The 17,482-nt window shown below is 46.2% G+C and overlaps 1 protein-coding gene across 1 annotated transcript in view; it reads left to right on the top strand.

Annotated features, from left to right (window-relative positions):
• Window positions 1-592: 592 nt before the first annotated feature.
• LOC104508556 (cadherin EGF LAG seven-pass G-type receptor 1-like) overlaps window positions 593-17,482 on the top strand; it is a gene marked incomplete at both ends in the record, with an annotated part of 48,117 nt that continues 31,227 nt past the window's right edge. Inside the window, 2 exons of the mRNA XM_010150216.1 lie at window positions 593-708; window positions 3,188-3,276. Coding sequence (XP_010148518.1) covers window positions 593-708; window positions 3,188-3,276 — 205 coding nt within the window. The remainder of the gene's footprint in view (window positions 709-3,187; window positions 3,277-17,482) is intronic.

The following is a 17,482-nucleotide window of genomic DNA, read 5'->3' on the forward strand; positions in this document are numbered from 1 at the left end:
GATTCTATGATTCTATGATTTAGTGGAATCATTTAATTTTTTATTTTCCTTCCTCGAATTGACTGACCTGTTGGTTGATGAACCTGATTGTCTACATGGCATTATTAATGTAACCTTTATCTTTCTTCTCCCCTTGCCTCCCCATCAGATCTTTTTAATCAGTCGGTGACTCTCCTTGTGCCCTGTAGCATTTAGACAGCAAGCAGGCAGCAAGTATTCTCCCTTTGATGTGAAAATGCTTTCTAGCTTTCGGCCTGTTTGCGAAGTGTAGTAAGTGCTACTGTTTGGCAAGTGTCAGATACTCACATTGCGTTGTGCGTCTGCCTAATTTTGCCCTTTGTGAGGGTGAGCATCCACAGCAGATCTCTGCAGAGTAGATTTCTGTAATTTCTATCTTGCTTGCCTCTGTTGATTGTGAAAGAGTGAATTTATCCTGCCACTGGCTCAATTTTGTCACTTTATGTCTGAAGAAAGATGCAAAGGCTTGCTTTTCTGTTGACTATAATGCTGCTTTTCTTGTGGGCGACTTGACCATCAGTCTTTACCTCATAAGCCATTGAGCACGTACTGACCCCTCGTCTCTGCCTTCTAGGTTTGCAACCAGGGAGAGGAACGCTCTCCTCCTCTACAATGGGCGCTTTAACGAGAAGCACGACTTCATTGCCCTGGAGATCATTGAGGAGCAAATCCAGCTCACGTTCTCTGCAGGTGAGGCGTCGCTGGAGCTGAGCGTTTCTGCTGGTGGTCAGCAGATCCTCTTGGGCCATGCGGAAATGCACTTTAATGATTCTGTATGGCTGTTTGCTGCCTGGTCAGTTGAGTAACCGGCTGACACTGCACGGTGAAGAACTGAGGCAGGGTGTTGCAAAGTACTCCAGATTGTAGCGGTTTGTGGTGGTAACACTTGCTGTCGTAGGCAGGAGCTTGTCAACATAGCAGTTATAAAAGCCGGAGTTTATGACTGCTATAAAAGATTGGCGCTAGCCTGACAGTTGGCCTCCAAGCCAATGTTTGCTTAAATGAGACTTCATTTCATCATGCTGTGATCAACGTGGTGTGTTTATGTGTTTTTATACTATGCCGTCAGTGAAACTTAGTGCATAAATGTTGTCTAAAAAATACACCCAAGCCAAAGGAAGAGCTAGGAGACACGCGAAAACCGCCACCGTTCCTCAGGGATTGGTGAGGAGCAGTGCTGTCACTGGAATCCACTCCTGTCCAGTAGAAGCACCTCCGCTTGGAAGAAGCTGTAACCAACGAGGAATTTGGGAGAACTAAGCTGCCCACTCGTTGCTGTGCTGGGCTAGGAAACAAGGAATGGAGGCTTTGGAGCTGGCTTGCTTTCTGTGCTAGGACAAAGCCATCATCTTTTGGTGCTTGTGGGAGCAGAGAGAGGGGAAGGCAAGTGAAGCTCAGTGTGGCATGTATCCTTGCCACCATGACCTTCTCCCAGGGGAGAGGTTTCCTTCAGAAAATCGGCCCTGGCAGTGGCAAAGTTCTTCGGTAAGCAGAGGTGCAGCCCACGTCGGTGTTGTACACTCATAGCCAACGACAGTTGCTGCCATCAGACCCCACAGTAGAACCTGTGTGCCCCCATCGATTTAATAGCGATGCTTAAGTGCACATCTGGGCTGAAGATATCTGGTTTCATTTCCCCTTTATTACCCCAAAGATGTCCAGATTAGATTTTAAGCCAGGCTTTTGAATGGATTGGTGTAATGAAAGAACATGCTGCAGTCAGAGAGATGTGCTTTCTTCTGTAGGTCTGCTCTGCTTGTCTAAACTTGAATTGAATCGCTCGGAAGGCACCCTGAGGATGAATGAGGAAAAATAAATTCTACTTGCACTTATATCCATTTAAATGTGGAGGAACTTTTTTTAAATACGTGAAACTAAATTTAGATTTGCACTGCTGCACCTGAGAGCAGGTCTGGTCCTGTATATTGCAAATGGTATTTTCTTTGGAAGGAGAATGGTTTATGTTTTATAGTTTTAAGTGGCTTTTAACGAATAGTACAAGTTTTGGACATCTGATCTGACTGTTTTACCTGTCGCAACAACTTTTTCACAGTAAGCAAAGCAAAAGGATTGGAGACTGTTGATTTTTCTTTTGCAGAAACTTGCTAACTGAATAAAACCCCTAATTTTTACCACAGATTTTTTATCACTAAATGGTAAAAAACATCACAGCGATATGTCAAGCATGTTAATCTGAAATCTGTATTGTTTAAATAATAGAAGTATATAGGATGAGTGTTAAATCAGAGTAGGGAACACAGGAATAATAAAACTTCACACAGGTTAAAGTATTTGTTGCAAATAGAGAGCAGAAAGTACATTTTAAGCTCAACAAGACTGTGAACTTTGTTAGCTTATGGGAGGGAGTTATTTTTCCTGTGGTTTATTATGCAGAATTTTCCAACTGCTTAAGAAGTAACAAAGAAAGAGAAAGGAAAAAAGTCGAAACCCAGCAATCCCTTCTCCATGCCAGGCCTTTTATGTACTTTCCACAGGGATGTTTATTTTGCTGCTACCTCGGAACAGATATGCCTGGTTACTGCACTGGTTCTGCTGACTCAGACCTGACTTAAAAGCTTCAGCTTTTCAGTTGGAATGGCAAGGACTTGCTTTCAAATTTAAATGCTGAAAGGCCGCCAGTAATTTCATTAATCACTGGTAAAATTTTGCTGGGACCAAGGTTACCGTATACAGGATTTATACTAGTGTACTTTTGGATTTCACTTTTGCAGCTCTGAATAGGAATTGGCTTCCCTTCCCTGACAAAATAACCCAACACCATACTCATCGTATTAAAAAAAAATTGTATTTTTTAAAAGAAAAGTATTGGTTTTGGCAGAAATGCAGAAAAATTCATGTACATTTTTGACTCCATTGACCACTTCAGCAATAGCTGTATCTACCCAATGCATCTGCTAGCACACTGCAGAAGTAGAATAAAAAATAATTCACCTGAATGTGCCAGAAGCTATTTTTGTATTTGTGCACTGAAAGAATTCCATGAAATGGGATATTAACTGTGTTGCAGGACAAAAACCCCGAATTCCAGCATGATGAAGTAAGATGGCTGCATCCTGTGCCAGATGAGGGTCTCTCTCTGTTTTGGTTTACTGCAGAGCGGAGTTGCAGTGACAGTGACTTATTTTTTCCCTTCTGCCTGCCCTTGCAGGGGAGACAACCACTACCGTGGCACCATTCGTTCCTGGCGGGGTCAGCGATGGGCAGTGGCACTCGGTCCAGGTGCAATACTACAATAAGGTAAGACTAATTGTGTTGGTGATAACTATTGTTTGTGAAGTAATAGATGTATGGGTCATCTGGCTCTGACCTGATGTATGCGAGTGACCTGAATTTTATTTATTTAACCAGGCACATTGCTACAACTCTGCACACACAGTACTGGTCCTGCTCACCTTGCTCAGGACAAAAATTCACTGTGAGGGCTTTTGAGTTTTGTCTCAGGAAGGCAAAATCAGACCTAGTATGTCCCTTTCAGAACTACCACCAGGGAAACCTTCAGGTACTTGAAACGGATTTAAGTTTTCGTTCTTCAAACCTTCACAAGTGTCACTGTATCTAAAACAACAAATGCACTGATTGGAACTTTTTAAGGAATTGTTCAGTGCAGGAGCCTTTGGTGTAGTAACTGCAAACCACTAGTACAGAATCCTCTGAAGGAAAGCAAAATTGTTCCCTGTAACTGTTTTTTCTTGTGTAAAATGATTAGTTTAGATAGAACAAACTTCTCTGGTTTGGAAAATGTGATTATGAAGTGTTAGACACTTTTCAGTAATCAAGATCTATCCTAGGTCTATCATTTTGTGTCTGCTATATAAAAGGATACTCAGAGGTGAGCTCTGGGGTCCCTGTCCCACAGTGGTGCCCTTGGTGGCTCTTGGGAGCAGGTTTGCTTTGGCAGAACCAAAGGCGGGGGCTTTGTGCAAACCAGTCATTTCGTGATGAACCAAAAAGTGAGCTTTTAGGGTGTATGGTGTCACTGTTTACAGATAGATGTCAGAGCTCTTCTATAAGCTATAACAAAAATTAGAGAATTCATTTAGTTACTGAGAAGCGTTGCTTTTAAGCCTGATGTGATAGCATTATGGGGAATCGCATAAGGAAATAGAGGAGCTTTGTTGGCTGTTAAAAAGGAAACAGGATACTGGTGTAGGAAGCTGAATGGAAGATGAAGGATTAATATGATCAGCAAGTTCTTTATTTCCCAGTGCTGCATCCTTTCATCATAGTTTGTGTGGCAGTTTGAATGGGAGGATTAAAATTTTCTTTGGACTCCTAGATAGGGTCTCCTAGCCTAAGGATATTTTACTGAGGAAATAAAAACCTCTCCTAGTTCTATACTTAAAATGAATATACTTTTAGCTCTCTACTGTCAGGAGCACAGAGAAATAGGAGCAAAGCTTGGTGGACACTGCGAGGCTCTTCCTTGCAAACTGCAACGTTCCATGTTTCCATAGTCTGTGCGTTTCTTAGTGAATCTCTTTAGCAGAGTAAGCAGCACTTGCTGAGGTGGTGGAGGGACACCCCAGCTTTCAGGGTGGGTGAGGAGGGGAGGGCACATCTGCGGGAACAGCAGAGCCGCAGGAGCAGCTCACCGAAGCTGAGCAGATAAGAGACCCAGGCAGCCCCAGGACGCTCTTTAAAAGGCAAAGAGGTCTCACATGGACGTTAAAAATAACCCCCTGCCTCATTTTCAGAGCTTGCTGCAGAGCGTGTTAGCAGCTGGTGGTTTCCTGTCATTAACACATGCACCCTGTCATCGTTTTCTTCTTCCGCCCCAGCTTTTTGGCGGGGACCGAGCCAGTTCCCACTGCACGGGAGGAAACTCAGGGGATACAGGGAGAGCAGAGGGGTCATGCCAGTGACCTCACTGCCTTTGCATGCCTGTGACGTAAAAGGGATGAAAAGCGGGCTCACCGTGTGGGGAGCGTCACTGTGCCCTTTGCTGTCCGTGTTAGAGACCGAGGTGACCACCTTCTGCGCTTAGCAGTGTTTATTCCAGAGTGGTCAAACGTGAGCTGGCAGAAGGGAACTCACCATGCTGAGTAAACACCACCAGTGGGATACGCTAGCCTGCATGTGTTTAGACGCTCTCAGGACTTTCCAGCATGTCCAAGAAGTGCATGCGTTGCACCAGCGCTGCGGCAGTGGAAGAAGGAGCCTGCAGCAGGGTTGAGCCTTTGCCTCAGCTGGTATTTGTTTGCAAAGCAGTTCCTTGGCTACTTCATGTTTTAACAAAGCTGGAAGTAAAGTTCCTGCGAGGAGGTTGAAAAGACAGAGATAATTTAGGGATTTGGGTTGTGCCAAGATAAATGGGATGCTGTGTCGAAACTTGACTCAGCTAAGACATGTTTGAATAACAGAATACCCAAAACTCATGAGTTTGCTTAAATTCTGTACTCATATTATTTGCAGATGTTGCATCCTTCCGCTCTTTCCAAAATCCTACCACACAGCATCAGGTCCTCATCCCATCACAAGTTCAGCTCTTTTTTCTGCTCAGACATGGCGCAGTTTCCGGAGCTGTCTCCCTTGTCCCTGCTTCCAGTTTGCTCTGGCATTTTCCAGCAGCACCCTGTCCCTGTCTGCAGGGCCACAGAGGCCACCTCCACCAGCATCCTGCCAGGCTTCTTGCCCTTTCTTCCTTTCATCTGCCTGCCTGGTGAACTTCTGGGCTTTGCTCCTTTGCAGGCATCTCCTCCTGATGCTATCCATGGGACACATGTAACCCATCATCCCAGATACCCCTGGAGATCAACTTAATTCATTTGCCTATGTCCTGCATGAAAAAACCCTTAAAGAGGTGTTAATACCTGCTCTTTCCTTGTCCCTCATTCGACTTTCATCTCCTTCCATCTGTCTTTTGCTCCATCAGCAGGTTTTGTTTATTTAATAAACATGATCACTTTTTGCCTGTCCATTCATCAGTCCCTTCCTGTGTCACTTCTGTGCTTTTTTGCATAGAAAAACTCATACAGATATTTCAAACTTTTCTTATTATTCACATTCCTACAGCTGAGGGCTGCCAGGCTGCTCATCCTGCTCCTGGGGTCATTACAGCTGTGCCTGTCCTCTTCCTACCCATCACGGTGTCCTTGGGCAGTGACAGGCTTCGTCGAGCTGGGGTCTTTCCTTCTTCTTTGGCCATGTGAGACATGTTGTGATGCAGGTTCAAATAAATAACAATTCAAAGATTTCCTCTTGTGCTCACAGCAAGTGTTTGGGGTCAGGTTCTCGCTTAGCTGCGTTCTTCTTTCCCAGTTCCTTTTTTTTGTTAAGCTTCTTTAAAGTATCTTTTTAAAAACCAAGCTAGAAACTGTTCAGGTTATTTCCTTTTTTTCTGCATTTGTACAGCATCTAGCATGAAAAAAAAGGGTTTGGTCTTTAGAGCTTTCAGATAATGCTGTAATTCACATAAGGAGTATTAGATTTCATCACAGCCGAGGTTAGTTTTTCATCTTTACTTTTTGAGGAGAATGACTAACAGGCTTTGATACATAATCTAAATCACTTCAGTCCAAAGCAAATTTTCGTAGATGAGTTTTCACAGCTCTGAAAGTTGTTCCGCAATCTGAGTTGATCGTGGTCGGATATGAGCAAAGGTTGAGTTGTTCTTGGCACCTGCAGCTCTGTAGATGGTATTTGGCTGAGCGTCACTGGAATTTGGACTCCAAGAGTGGGTGACTTGGATGCGGGGGGCGACTGGTGGGAAACCTCTGCAGCAATTTCCTTAACGCGACACGCAGTTTGGCGGCATCCTGGTGATGCTGCCACCCGGCACAAAGTCAGTTTGGTGATAACTGAAGTGGGTGTAAAAGTGACTCCTGTAAATAGTTTTTCTGTATTCAACTCAGAAGCAATGTGCTTGGCAATATTTATGTTTAGTGTTGTTGAAAAATGTTGTTTTAGAATTAACTCCTTAGCATGTCCCTGCTGCTTAGGGACAAACACTGGAGCCTCGTTGGCAAGAGGTGACTCCAGAGCGGGCTTTGTGCCACTGTGTTTGCAGAGAAACCTCAAACCAGTTCTCCATCAGCTCAAGTAATTGAGACTTTTTCACAAATCCTGGTATATGCAGGCACTGCAAAAGGTAGCAGTAACAAAACTGGTCATATCAGAGGAGGAAGGGAAGCGATGTCTTTTCATTTACCGTGTAGTGATGGAAACGGATGCTTCCTCCCCTAGTAACAGCCAACGCACTTGGTTTCAGTGGAAGTGCCGAAGGGAAGCACATGGATATTGTATTAAGGAAGTGTTGGCTCTGTATGGAATTTCTGGAAGGGAAGACATCAAGGGGAAAAAATTAGTAGCTGTGAAAGAACAGAAGTGAACGAGGGGTGTTTTATAGCCATTTTCTAGTTTTGGTTATATACTAAAAGTCTTGTCAGCTACCCAATAGCAAGGTATCAGTTTACCTGTTAGCAGTGTTTCTTACCATTATAGATGTTTGCTGACAGTGGGGGAAAGGCAGGGAGGAAAGCTACTCACTGACTCTTAGCTCAACCTTCTGGGATCCTGATCTCACAGGCTTTAAAATCAGTGGGAGGCATTAAATTAAAGGTGACCAGTATGTGACCTGCTTTCTCAAGAGCTGTATATATATATTGATAAGAAATTCAGAAGAAATGGGATTTATTTTTTTTATGACTTGGAAGGAAAGGTGGGAGAAGGGGGAATATTTCAGCCTGGCAAATAAAACTGATGAAAAAAGAAGCAACCCATTGCTTGTTCAGGACAGCTGGTGTCAGGGGCAGCAGCAGTGGGAGCTGCACCGTTTGCCTGGTAACATGCTTCCTTTCTACAGGATGAGGGTGTAGTCAGCCTCTGCTGACATTTGGTCCTTATCCCTTCGCTTTCCTGAGCCTGCTGGCATGAGTGACAGTCAGTAGGTTTATCCATGCTGGTATTTGTTTGGAATAGGAGAAAAATCACTGCGATGTTTACTTGTGACGATGCTGTCAGTATCACCTGAACTATCTGGCATTCCTTGCACATACAGGATCATGCATGACTGTAGGCAGTGCTTGGGGCAGGAGATTTTAATGACCCCGGTAGTGGGTGATGGCTTTAATTAAGTGAAAACTTCAAGCCAGTCTCCCAAACTCCTGATAGAAACACAATTTTGTTCAGAATTTGAGATATACCATCAAATTTATGTTAACGTTTTACCTGACTCATGACCTCAGGGTAGAATTCATCATTTGGCACAAGATAAAAATGTTTTTCGTATGGACATGTTCCTTTAATTATAGAGGGCACGTACATGTGTATTTATATACTGTGTAGCTTCTATGTTACTTATACATATATGACATCAAAGTTGCTTAAGGACACTACTGTTCTGTAAGTGGAAGCTGCTTCTGCGACTATTTAAAGGAACACAGGATAATTCTACCTAAATGACAGAAAGCCTAAGAAAGGCAGAGAGAAACATGCTATCACTGATATGCAGTACAGTAATTCTGGGGACAGGGTGAACAAATCCCTGTCTAACTCACAGAAGTAAGACCAGGCAGTGTGTGTGCATGGGATCCTCCTCCATGGTCAGGAGGTACAAAAGTGGTGGGTGCCTCGGAGCGTGTCTCAGCTGTACTGGTCACTTCAGCCTGCAGGCTCCTGGGATGAGATATTCAGGACAACATTCCCCTTTTTCCATGGCTGGGCTAAGGTTTCTTCTCATATATGATAATCAATAGTTAACCACCACTGTTTTACTATTTCCTTGCACGTCTTTAGACTGGACAGTGCTGTGGTTGTTGTTGCAGATGCTTGACTGTCCTGGGAGTAGCCCATCCTTTCACAGAGCTTACAGTTAGCAGGGACGTGCTGCTTTCCAGCCCTGTGTGCTTCCCAGTCGGCAGAGCCCAGACCTGTGTTTAGCCTGAAGACAGCAGCCAGAGAAAACAGGCAAATTCTCCAGTTAGAGATAAACTTAAAAGAAATGGGGGCTCCTTAGGGCTGATCTTCAGTATGCTGTGAATTCAAAGCACATTGCTACATGCATTGCTCTAAATCAGACTCACATATGCTTTCAGAAATCTCTTGCCTGTGGTAAGTGATGGTTTCTCTTGAGTTAACTGTCCTTCATCTGGGGCAAGCTGGAGCTTGAGTATCGCCGACGTCTGAGCTCATGCTATAGAGATTTAGCTCTCAGCCCACTCAGGTGCTCTAGAATTTGCCAGTACCTTTCCTTTCCGGAGAGCTTGGGTCTATCCATCACCCACCGGCTGAGAGCTATTTCCAGGTGCCAAAACACCCTCTGTTTCAGTGCCAAGACCCACGCTGTAGTTGATTCTCTGTACCTTGGGTGTGTGCTGCAGCTCTCCCCTTGTGCTGGCTCCGCCGGCGGGCAGGAGGGCGGCTTTTTCCCTCACCTGTGGGTTCCTCAGCCGAAAGTGATCCCGAGGGTTTATTTAACCATGCCTGTACAGCTGTGCTGAGGTGCCAGCAGAGCTGACCATTTTGAGTATGCATCCATAAAGCCTTCATACCGTGGATCACTAGTAGTGCCCTACAGACTGGTCATTGGCACCTGGCAGTAGCATACATCATGACAAAACCAACCAGCTCTGTTTCTGGGGAGACCTCAGCAAGACCCAGTTGCTCATGCAGTCTAATTGGTGGCTCTCCAGCACTGCTGGGCAGAGTTTTTGTGCACTGCTGGACTCCAGACAGAGCTGGGGGCAGCTGAGGGTCCTGAGGATGATGTGGAGTTAGGATTGCTGCCAGCACAGATAGGCCTGGGAGAGAGAAACAGATTCTGTCTGCACTTGCCTAGGACTCATGAGTGAAGTGGAAGGAGAGGACAGGGTCAGGGAGGAAAATACAGGAAGAAAACATCAGCCCCAGGCCACTTCAGGGCTTCATTTGCTGCCCTTCATGTAGTTAGTCAGACAGTATGTTGGGCAGAAAGTGGAATGTCATATGGGAGCTCTGTGCAGCTGGGCTTGGGAAGGGCTTCACTTCCACTCACCTTCAGCATCCAAGGACCAGGTTTGCACCATCACTGTTTCCCCTGACACCACCAATCCCTGCTGAAATCCTGCCCTCTCCTGTGACCATGCAGAGATCAGGCTTCAGCAACCACCAGGTCCACCGTTTTCGGGAAACTGTTGCTCTCTCCTGGTGCCCATCCTTCCTCATGCTGCACCTCACCATGTCGACATCCCTGGCCAGCCATGGCCATCACTGCTGTCTCCATCAGCCTCAGCTTCCCTGTGTCTTCACGCAGGATTCAAAGTGGGCTCCATGTGGGCTGGAAAAATCAAGGCCTTCAGTGGACGTTCATTTGGAAAAGAGTGTCCTGAAGTCTGTAGATGATCTGAAGAAAAAGCCCACACATAAAAAAATGTTTAAAAAAAAGTCTGGAGATCCGTCTTGAGGTACTCGACCCTCTTCCCCAGCAGCTTGTTGTCTTGGCATGCATTTTGCCCTGGTCTTGCAGACAGGTTCAATGAGCTTCTCATCAGCATAATTTCCTGATGGCCTTTCATGTCTTCTGGCAGCCCAAGCTTCTCTCTCTATTTGCTAGAGCTAACCATTCCCCAACAGACATTTCATTTGCCCGTTATTCAGAAGATGTCTGATCTGACCTAAGGGGAGACGGTATCTGTCAATACTCTTACTGTTCAAATGTAAACCATCCACAGGTCTCTTCCAAACCCACCCACCTTCACTCCATGCATGCTCTCCATCTTCATGTGCGATTCTTGTCATGTCCAAGTGTGCTGGTTTGGGCTGGGGTAGAGTTAATTTTCTTCCTAGTAGCTCATATGGGGCTGTGTTTTGGATTTGTGCTGGAAACAGTGTTGATAACATGGGATGTTTTAGTTGTTGCTGAGCAGTGCTTACATAGACTTAAGGTCTTTTCTGCCTCTCACCCCACCCCACCAGTGAGACAGCTGGGAGTGCACAAGAAGTTGGGAGGGGACACAGCCTGGACAGCTGACCACAACTGACCAAAGGGATATTCCATACCATATGACGTCATGCTCAGCATATAAATTTGGGGGAAGAAGGAAGGGTGGGAACATTTGGAGTGATGGCATTTGTCTTCCCAAGTAACCGTTACACGTGGTGGAGCCCTGCTTTCATGGAGATGGCTGAACACCTGCCTGCCGATGAGAAGTGGTGAATTAATTCCTTGTTAATGAATTCCTAATTACACTGTCTTTATCTCAGTCCATGATTTTTCTCACATTTACCTGATTCTCCTCCCATCACACTGTGGGGCAGTGAGTGAGCAGCTGTGTGGGGTTTCCTGGCCCACCGGGGTTAAGCCGCAACACTAAGCAAGAAATAAGAAGCACTTTACAGCAGACCTGGTGTGTAGCAGCTTCAAGATAGACTTTCTATGATGGACAGGAGTAAAGGCCTTGAGATAAAAATTGCAACATTTACCTGGCCATCTTGTAGACATGTAAAGGGAGGGAGGGATGTTGGGTTTGGGGCGTTTTCCTCCCATTTTCTAAATGAAACAGAGAAGTTCAGCCAGTTTCTTGGCTTGAAAGGCTTTTTTGCACAAGTGCCTTCCAGATCTCCAGTCCAATGGCAGCTTCTAGCCTAGCAAAAGGAGAAGGGTGGGCGAATGCACGGACTTGACAGGAAGCTCCGTGAACCCACTGAGCTCCTGAGGCAGATGCGAGCAGGGAAGCAGCAGTCTCGTGGAGCAGCTGAAAGGTGGTGGGAGCAGGAGTGCGCAGCAGCTACCAGGGCCCACCGGCACATGTGTAGGGAGTAGTTGAACACTGGAGCAAAAAGGTGGCACAGGTTCGCCTTAGACGCATGCTGGTGTCTCGCTGGAGCGTGCCTGGCTTGGAGGGAGCACCTTGAGCTGGCCGCATGGCGGCCGTAAGCTCTTGGGTTCAGCCTTGTATAACCCCTGCATTTTCTTGTAGTCTTACGCACTTTGTGCCTGCCACTCGCTAGCAGAATTATTGTTAGGATGATCTTCATAGCAACTCTCGAATGTTCATCATGCCTGTGTTTTACTAGAGCCTCTCTTTTGACTCCGGGACCTGTATCACACAACTACCTGGCAGAGACAGAGCAATTCTGAAGGACTTGAGGATGCAGAGCTCCCTTTTAAAAACCAAGGACCACCCCTGCAGTCACGCCCAAGAGCCAGCTGGGTCCCCGTTTCATCCAGCCCCCAGTCACTGTGAGGGTGACAGAGCTGTACCCAAAAGTCAGGACCTTTCTGCTGTGCAACCCTGGGCCCCTGGAAGCTCAGCAGCCACTTGCATTCCCCCACCGAGGTCAGGCAGGACTTGCCCTTGGATCCAAATCCCTCTCAGGAGCACAAGCGACATGGGGAGTCACAGGCAGTGGGAGTGGTGCTGGTCTGTGCTGGAGAAGTTAACGTAGCACTTTGTTTTGAAAAGGGTGGGATGAAATACAGCAACTTCTGACGGTCTGCTGCGGAGCCCAAGCCCTGCTGGCTACGGCACGCATGCCCCCGCACCGGGTTCCTGTGGAGCTGAACGATAGGTTATCTCGTTTCCTTCTGCAAGCACAGACCCTCTCTGATGATGGCAAATTCACCTGTTATGGAAATATATTCTTTGTTCAGGACCGATAATTGATTTTGCCACTTTGCCTTGGAATAAAAAAGGCAGATATAAACATTTTAGTGAAACTCAGATTGTGAGAACTGTGCCGGTGGACACGGACGATGCTGGTTACCGCTTTCTCTCCTACAAAGCCCTCGGTCTCCCTGCCCAGCCTGCTAGCGAGGCTGCCAGCGCCGCGGGTGATTTATGAGGCAGGCACATGCCTGCCGATGAATAGGGATTGCTGACTCCTTGGAGAAAAGCCACATAGCTGCTACCAGCTAGGCATAACTTTTAGTCATTGGACCCAAGGTGAGAGACTTTGCCCTGAAGGTATCCAGGACACCATCCAGTAATGTTTACTTCTTAGTCTGACTGGTCAGGAAAAGTGGTTGGCAATTAAATTCCTAGATAGGTATTAGGTACGACACCCTGTGCCAGGGAGTACCTTTTGCACCGGAGCGTGGTTGCCCCTGCCGAGTAAAACAGACCCCAGCAGACGTCAAACCACTGCACATGCAATTGGTAATAAAGGCTGGGCGTGACTTACTGTCGCTCGTGACGTCTGAGCAGATGTAATTGCGATGTGAGGGAGAATTTCTGAAGTTAATCCTCCTGGTGGCTTCCAGACTAATTTGTTAAGGGATTGAGGGAGATTTTTTAAATAAACAATGCAACTGTTGAAGATTATGATAATGCCGCTGTTGATCAGATGTGGCCCCACCAGAGTTTGGATTTTGCTGGCTCAGAGTGATGTGGTGTGTTTACAGCAGCCGTGATCAACGCAGCCCTGCTCTAGCATTGCTGGGCATTGTCTGGTAAAGAAAAAGGCAGAATATTAATTCAATGCTAAGCAAATACATGGGGGCAGAGGTACTGTAGATAATAAAAATGTCATTCAGTTAGGAACAACCTCCTTTTCTGGGCGTATTTTTCCAGGAAGAAATACAATTTTGTGGATCTGCATTTCCAAACCTAAATCTATAATATCTTTAAGAAATGCCAGTTTGGCTTTTAAAGGCTCTCTCAAGTGTGTAAGGCAGAAAGCTTCTTAAAATTCAGTGTTTCCTCTTAAATCACATGTTCTTACTTAAGATTTAGCCATATTTCTAATTTTAACATTTCCTTGTTGCCCACCTCACTGTGAATATTTAATAGCAAAAGGTACTACGGGATTGTAGAGGTCAGCGGTGGCACAGCGAGGAGGAGGCAGTGGACAGCGCTAACTTCCAGCAGAGCCCTGATTGTAATACTTCACCAGATCCTCAGTTTGTGCTGGATGCCTTTCCTTCTACGGCATTTTCATGGGATCAAAAGTTCTGCCATAGGTTAAGCCTGGGAAAGCTTGCAGGACACCAAAACCACAGGGACCATGACCGCAGTCAAGTCATTGGGTGTAGTGTTGAGAAGGACTTATCAGTGGTTACCTGTGTAAGTGCAGGGTCTCTTCTTCACTGATACAGTTGCTTGGGTTTCTTCAGTTACAAGAGGGAGAAAAGCAATTCAAGTGAAAAGGTCACTTTCTTTGCTAGCCACAATGAAAATTTTTAACCAGCATCCTGACGGCCATGCATGTTTCATTTACGTTTCAACTCAAGAGGTCAAGGAATTTTCACTGGGTTACCAATACTATTAGCCAGATGCAGCTTGCAATACTTTTTTTCACAACTTTCTTGCAAGAACAGAAGTTACTGTATCAGCAGATTATTGTACTTTTTGGTGGGCAGGCCTGTATACTTGTAAAGCATTTAGTAGTACTGGAAGCAAACGCACAGAATGAGGGTATGAGGAATTTGTAGCTATGCATTCCTATTTTTTATCTGTACTGTGTGGTTGTGGTGCTAGTGGGCATGGCCACTTAAAAAAAAATAGCAATTAAAATTACAAGCAGCTAAAGGAAGGGAAAGAAATTAGGTTTTCCATTGCTGAATGTATGCCAGGGTTTTACATTTAAGGTTCAAAATGTCATTCTAGTCAAACACATAAAATATGTTCCTCGTGTCTGAATGCAAAACATGTCATTTCCTACATGCTCAGAACTCAATTTTTAAAATGCCAGGAGAAAAGGCAATCTCTGCAAAAATAGTTCAATTTATGAGTAATTTCCTGGCATTCTGGCTGAAGATGGAGAGACTCCCATCATTGCTGAAACTTAATTCATCCTCTTCCACCCAAATCCACAGGGTCATCAATGAAAGTCCTAGTCTAGGTAAGACCATAGACTTGATATATAAAAACTGAAGCTCAACAGATTCTGCTTAGAAATAATACGCAAAATTGTTAATAGCGAAGGTATATAATCTGCGTGATAATCTACCCGCAGTTCTGATGGTCTCACTGTCCTTTCAAATCTTTAAATCAAGTCAGTATTTCCCCTTCTAAAGGAAAACTTTAGCTCAGGTGCAAGCCATGTCATTGAGACAGGTCTCACTGGGTGATGTTCTGGGGCTGAATAAGGCAAAAGGCTGATTAGATGATAACACGAGTCCCTTCCATGCGCAAAATGTGGCAGGATCCTGTGAAAACCTGTCTCGAGCTCCAACCTGCAGTATCGCAGGTGGAAGCCAAGAGCCAGGAGGACAGAAGTGTTGCTGCACATTTGCCCTCTTACACTCTTCCATGGCATCTACCACTCCCCCAGTGGGACTTTGGTCTGGCCCGTGGCAACCATATACCTTCCTAACATCTCCTGAAGATCAGGGGAGGGCTGCCTGCCTAACATTTACTTTTTCTCCTACCTGCTCAGACGTGGTTGCAGAGCTCTTGGAGGGTGTAGCGTGGGCAGCTGATCTGTCCTTGCACAACAGGCACTCATGAGCCTGGACTTTAAAAGCCCCTCCCTGCAGTTCCACCAATATTTATTCTTGAGGATTTCAATTAGTAGCAGTTGTTTTTGTTGATTTTCTCTCTCTTTTTTTCGGGTAGAGGGTAAGTGTGAAGTGATTGATATCTGGGGAAGGAAATCAGGATTTGACGGTGGAGCGACATTCCATTGTCTTGACACGAAATAACAAATAACTCGCCTCTAAATCTGTGTCTGGGGAAATGAAAGTGTAAAGCAGTGAAAGTCATTTGGCGGTCATTGAGATGCAAAGTGTGTCCTGCTCCCCAGCCCTGAGCTGCTCAGCTCTCCCTGGCAGTTTGAGAACTCTCTCAGGCAGCTGGGGAAGAGGAGGGCAAGCACCTACCCAGGACGTGTATGCTCCTTCTCTCCCCCGCCTGCTTTTGGAATCATTGTTCTCGCAGAGCTTGCAAACACCACCTCAAAACTCTCGTTGTTGAGGCAGTGATTTTATACACAAATGCTAACAGCAGCTTTTCAGAAACCGTTCCCAGGGTTTTTGCTCTCTGAGTGACAGTAGGGACCGTGTCGTGTCAAACCAACTCAGGCCCCTGCTCCTTTGCAAGCCTTATCCTCAAGGGTAAGACTTTATGCAAGGCTGCTCAGCACTGACCCCTCTTGCTCCTCCCGGGTGTTAAATGCTTGACTTGTGTGCCTAGTTACAGCGCTGCCACTTCGCCCACCCCACACCCGAGCTGGGTCTCAGCTTGCCTCGTGGTGTGGGGCTCTCAGATCACCCCGGGGAACCTGGCACCCAAGGGTGCTCCTTGAGCCCAGGTTCGGTCAAGCCATCAAACAGCTCCACACCGCAGAACTCAGAGGTTCAATGGCACCTCTCACAGTGGTGATTTTCAGCTCCTCCTGAAGGGTAAGGAGATGCGAGGGACCTCCATGAGGGCTGTCAGTCTGAAGGCTGATGGCTCACGGCGAGGCTCTGAGGACAGTGCTCGAAGGCTGTGCTGACAGGGCTTCTGCAAGTCAGCCGAGTCATCGAAATGGCACCTCAGGAATTTGGTGCGAGGTCTTTGAAGTGCACGGTTATCACCATTTAATCACACAGTGAATCTACAGTAGCTCCATGATTTGCAGTAACTTTTCAGGTATTTTGCATCTGTCTGTTTGTGTAGTGAGGGGGAGCAGCACTTTGCAATTACCTGACCATGCAGAGGTCTGTGTGAACCAGGAGACCCTCACAAAGGTCCAGCCATGGGGAGGGATAGCCCATGTGGGGTTTCTGGGTTTCCTGGCCCAGCTGTGTCCCCATCGCCCACACTGAGCAGCAGTTTGCTTGGCAGTGTGTCACCACGGATGAGTCCGAGGAGGAGGAGTTGGTTGCTGTGAATGCGTCACGTTGTGCTATTTCTAGGTATTCCTTGGACAGCAATAGCATTTGCATTCTGGATGCAAAATTAAATTGTAAAACATACAAGATTTATATAAAGCCAAAAATATTTGAGAGTGGTACGTTGGCAGGTAGATGGAGACAAATGGCAAAGGGAGGAGGGTTTGCTGAACTGGGAGAGGAGAGCATGTGAAGGAGAACAAAGATGCTTTTCCAGCATCCTTCATGTATTCTCCTCTCCCAGGTCTTCAAGGATTCTGGAAGAGCATTCTTGGTGGTGGAAAGGAGGGAGGCAGTAAAATAGGCAGAAAAAGGGTTCAGAGGTCAGGGAGAAGGCACACCAGCCACAGGGGCGTTTCAGAGGGGAGGAGAGGGCTGCAGAGGGCAGATGAGGGGACCCGCAGCACCAGAGCACCGCGGTGAGCGGTGTCTCCCACGCAGAAAGCTGGATGTTGTCTTGAGGGGTGGGCATGGTCTCTCGGCACCCAAAACAGGTCCTTCTTGCTGTGTCACTGATTCAGCATCAAAGAGCTGTGAAGCATCTGGGGATACAAATTTGAGCATAAAATTTCCATTTGCAGGCAGGGAGAACTCATTCTTCCCATCAGCACTACAGCAACCTTTGCCAAAACTAGTCAAATCCAATCCCTCTGCAGGAGCTGCATGATATTTGTGAACGTACTGGTCACACTCTGTGGAGGGAAGGAGCAC

Source organism: Eurypyga helias, unplaced genomic scaffold, assembly GCF_000690775.1.
Source record: "Eurypyga helias isolate BGI_N326 unplaced genomic scaffold, ASM69077v1 scaffold18984, whole genome shotgun sequence".
Lineage (NCBI taxonomy): Eukaryota > Metazoa > Chordata > Aves > Eurypygiformes > Eurypygidae > Eurypyga > Eurypyga helias.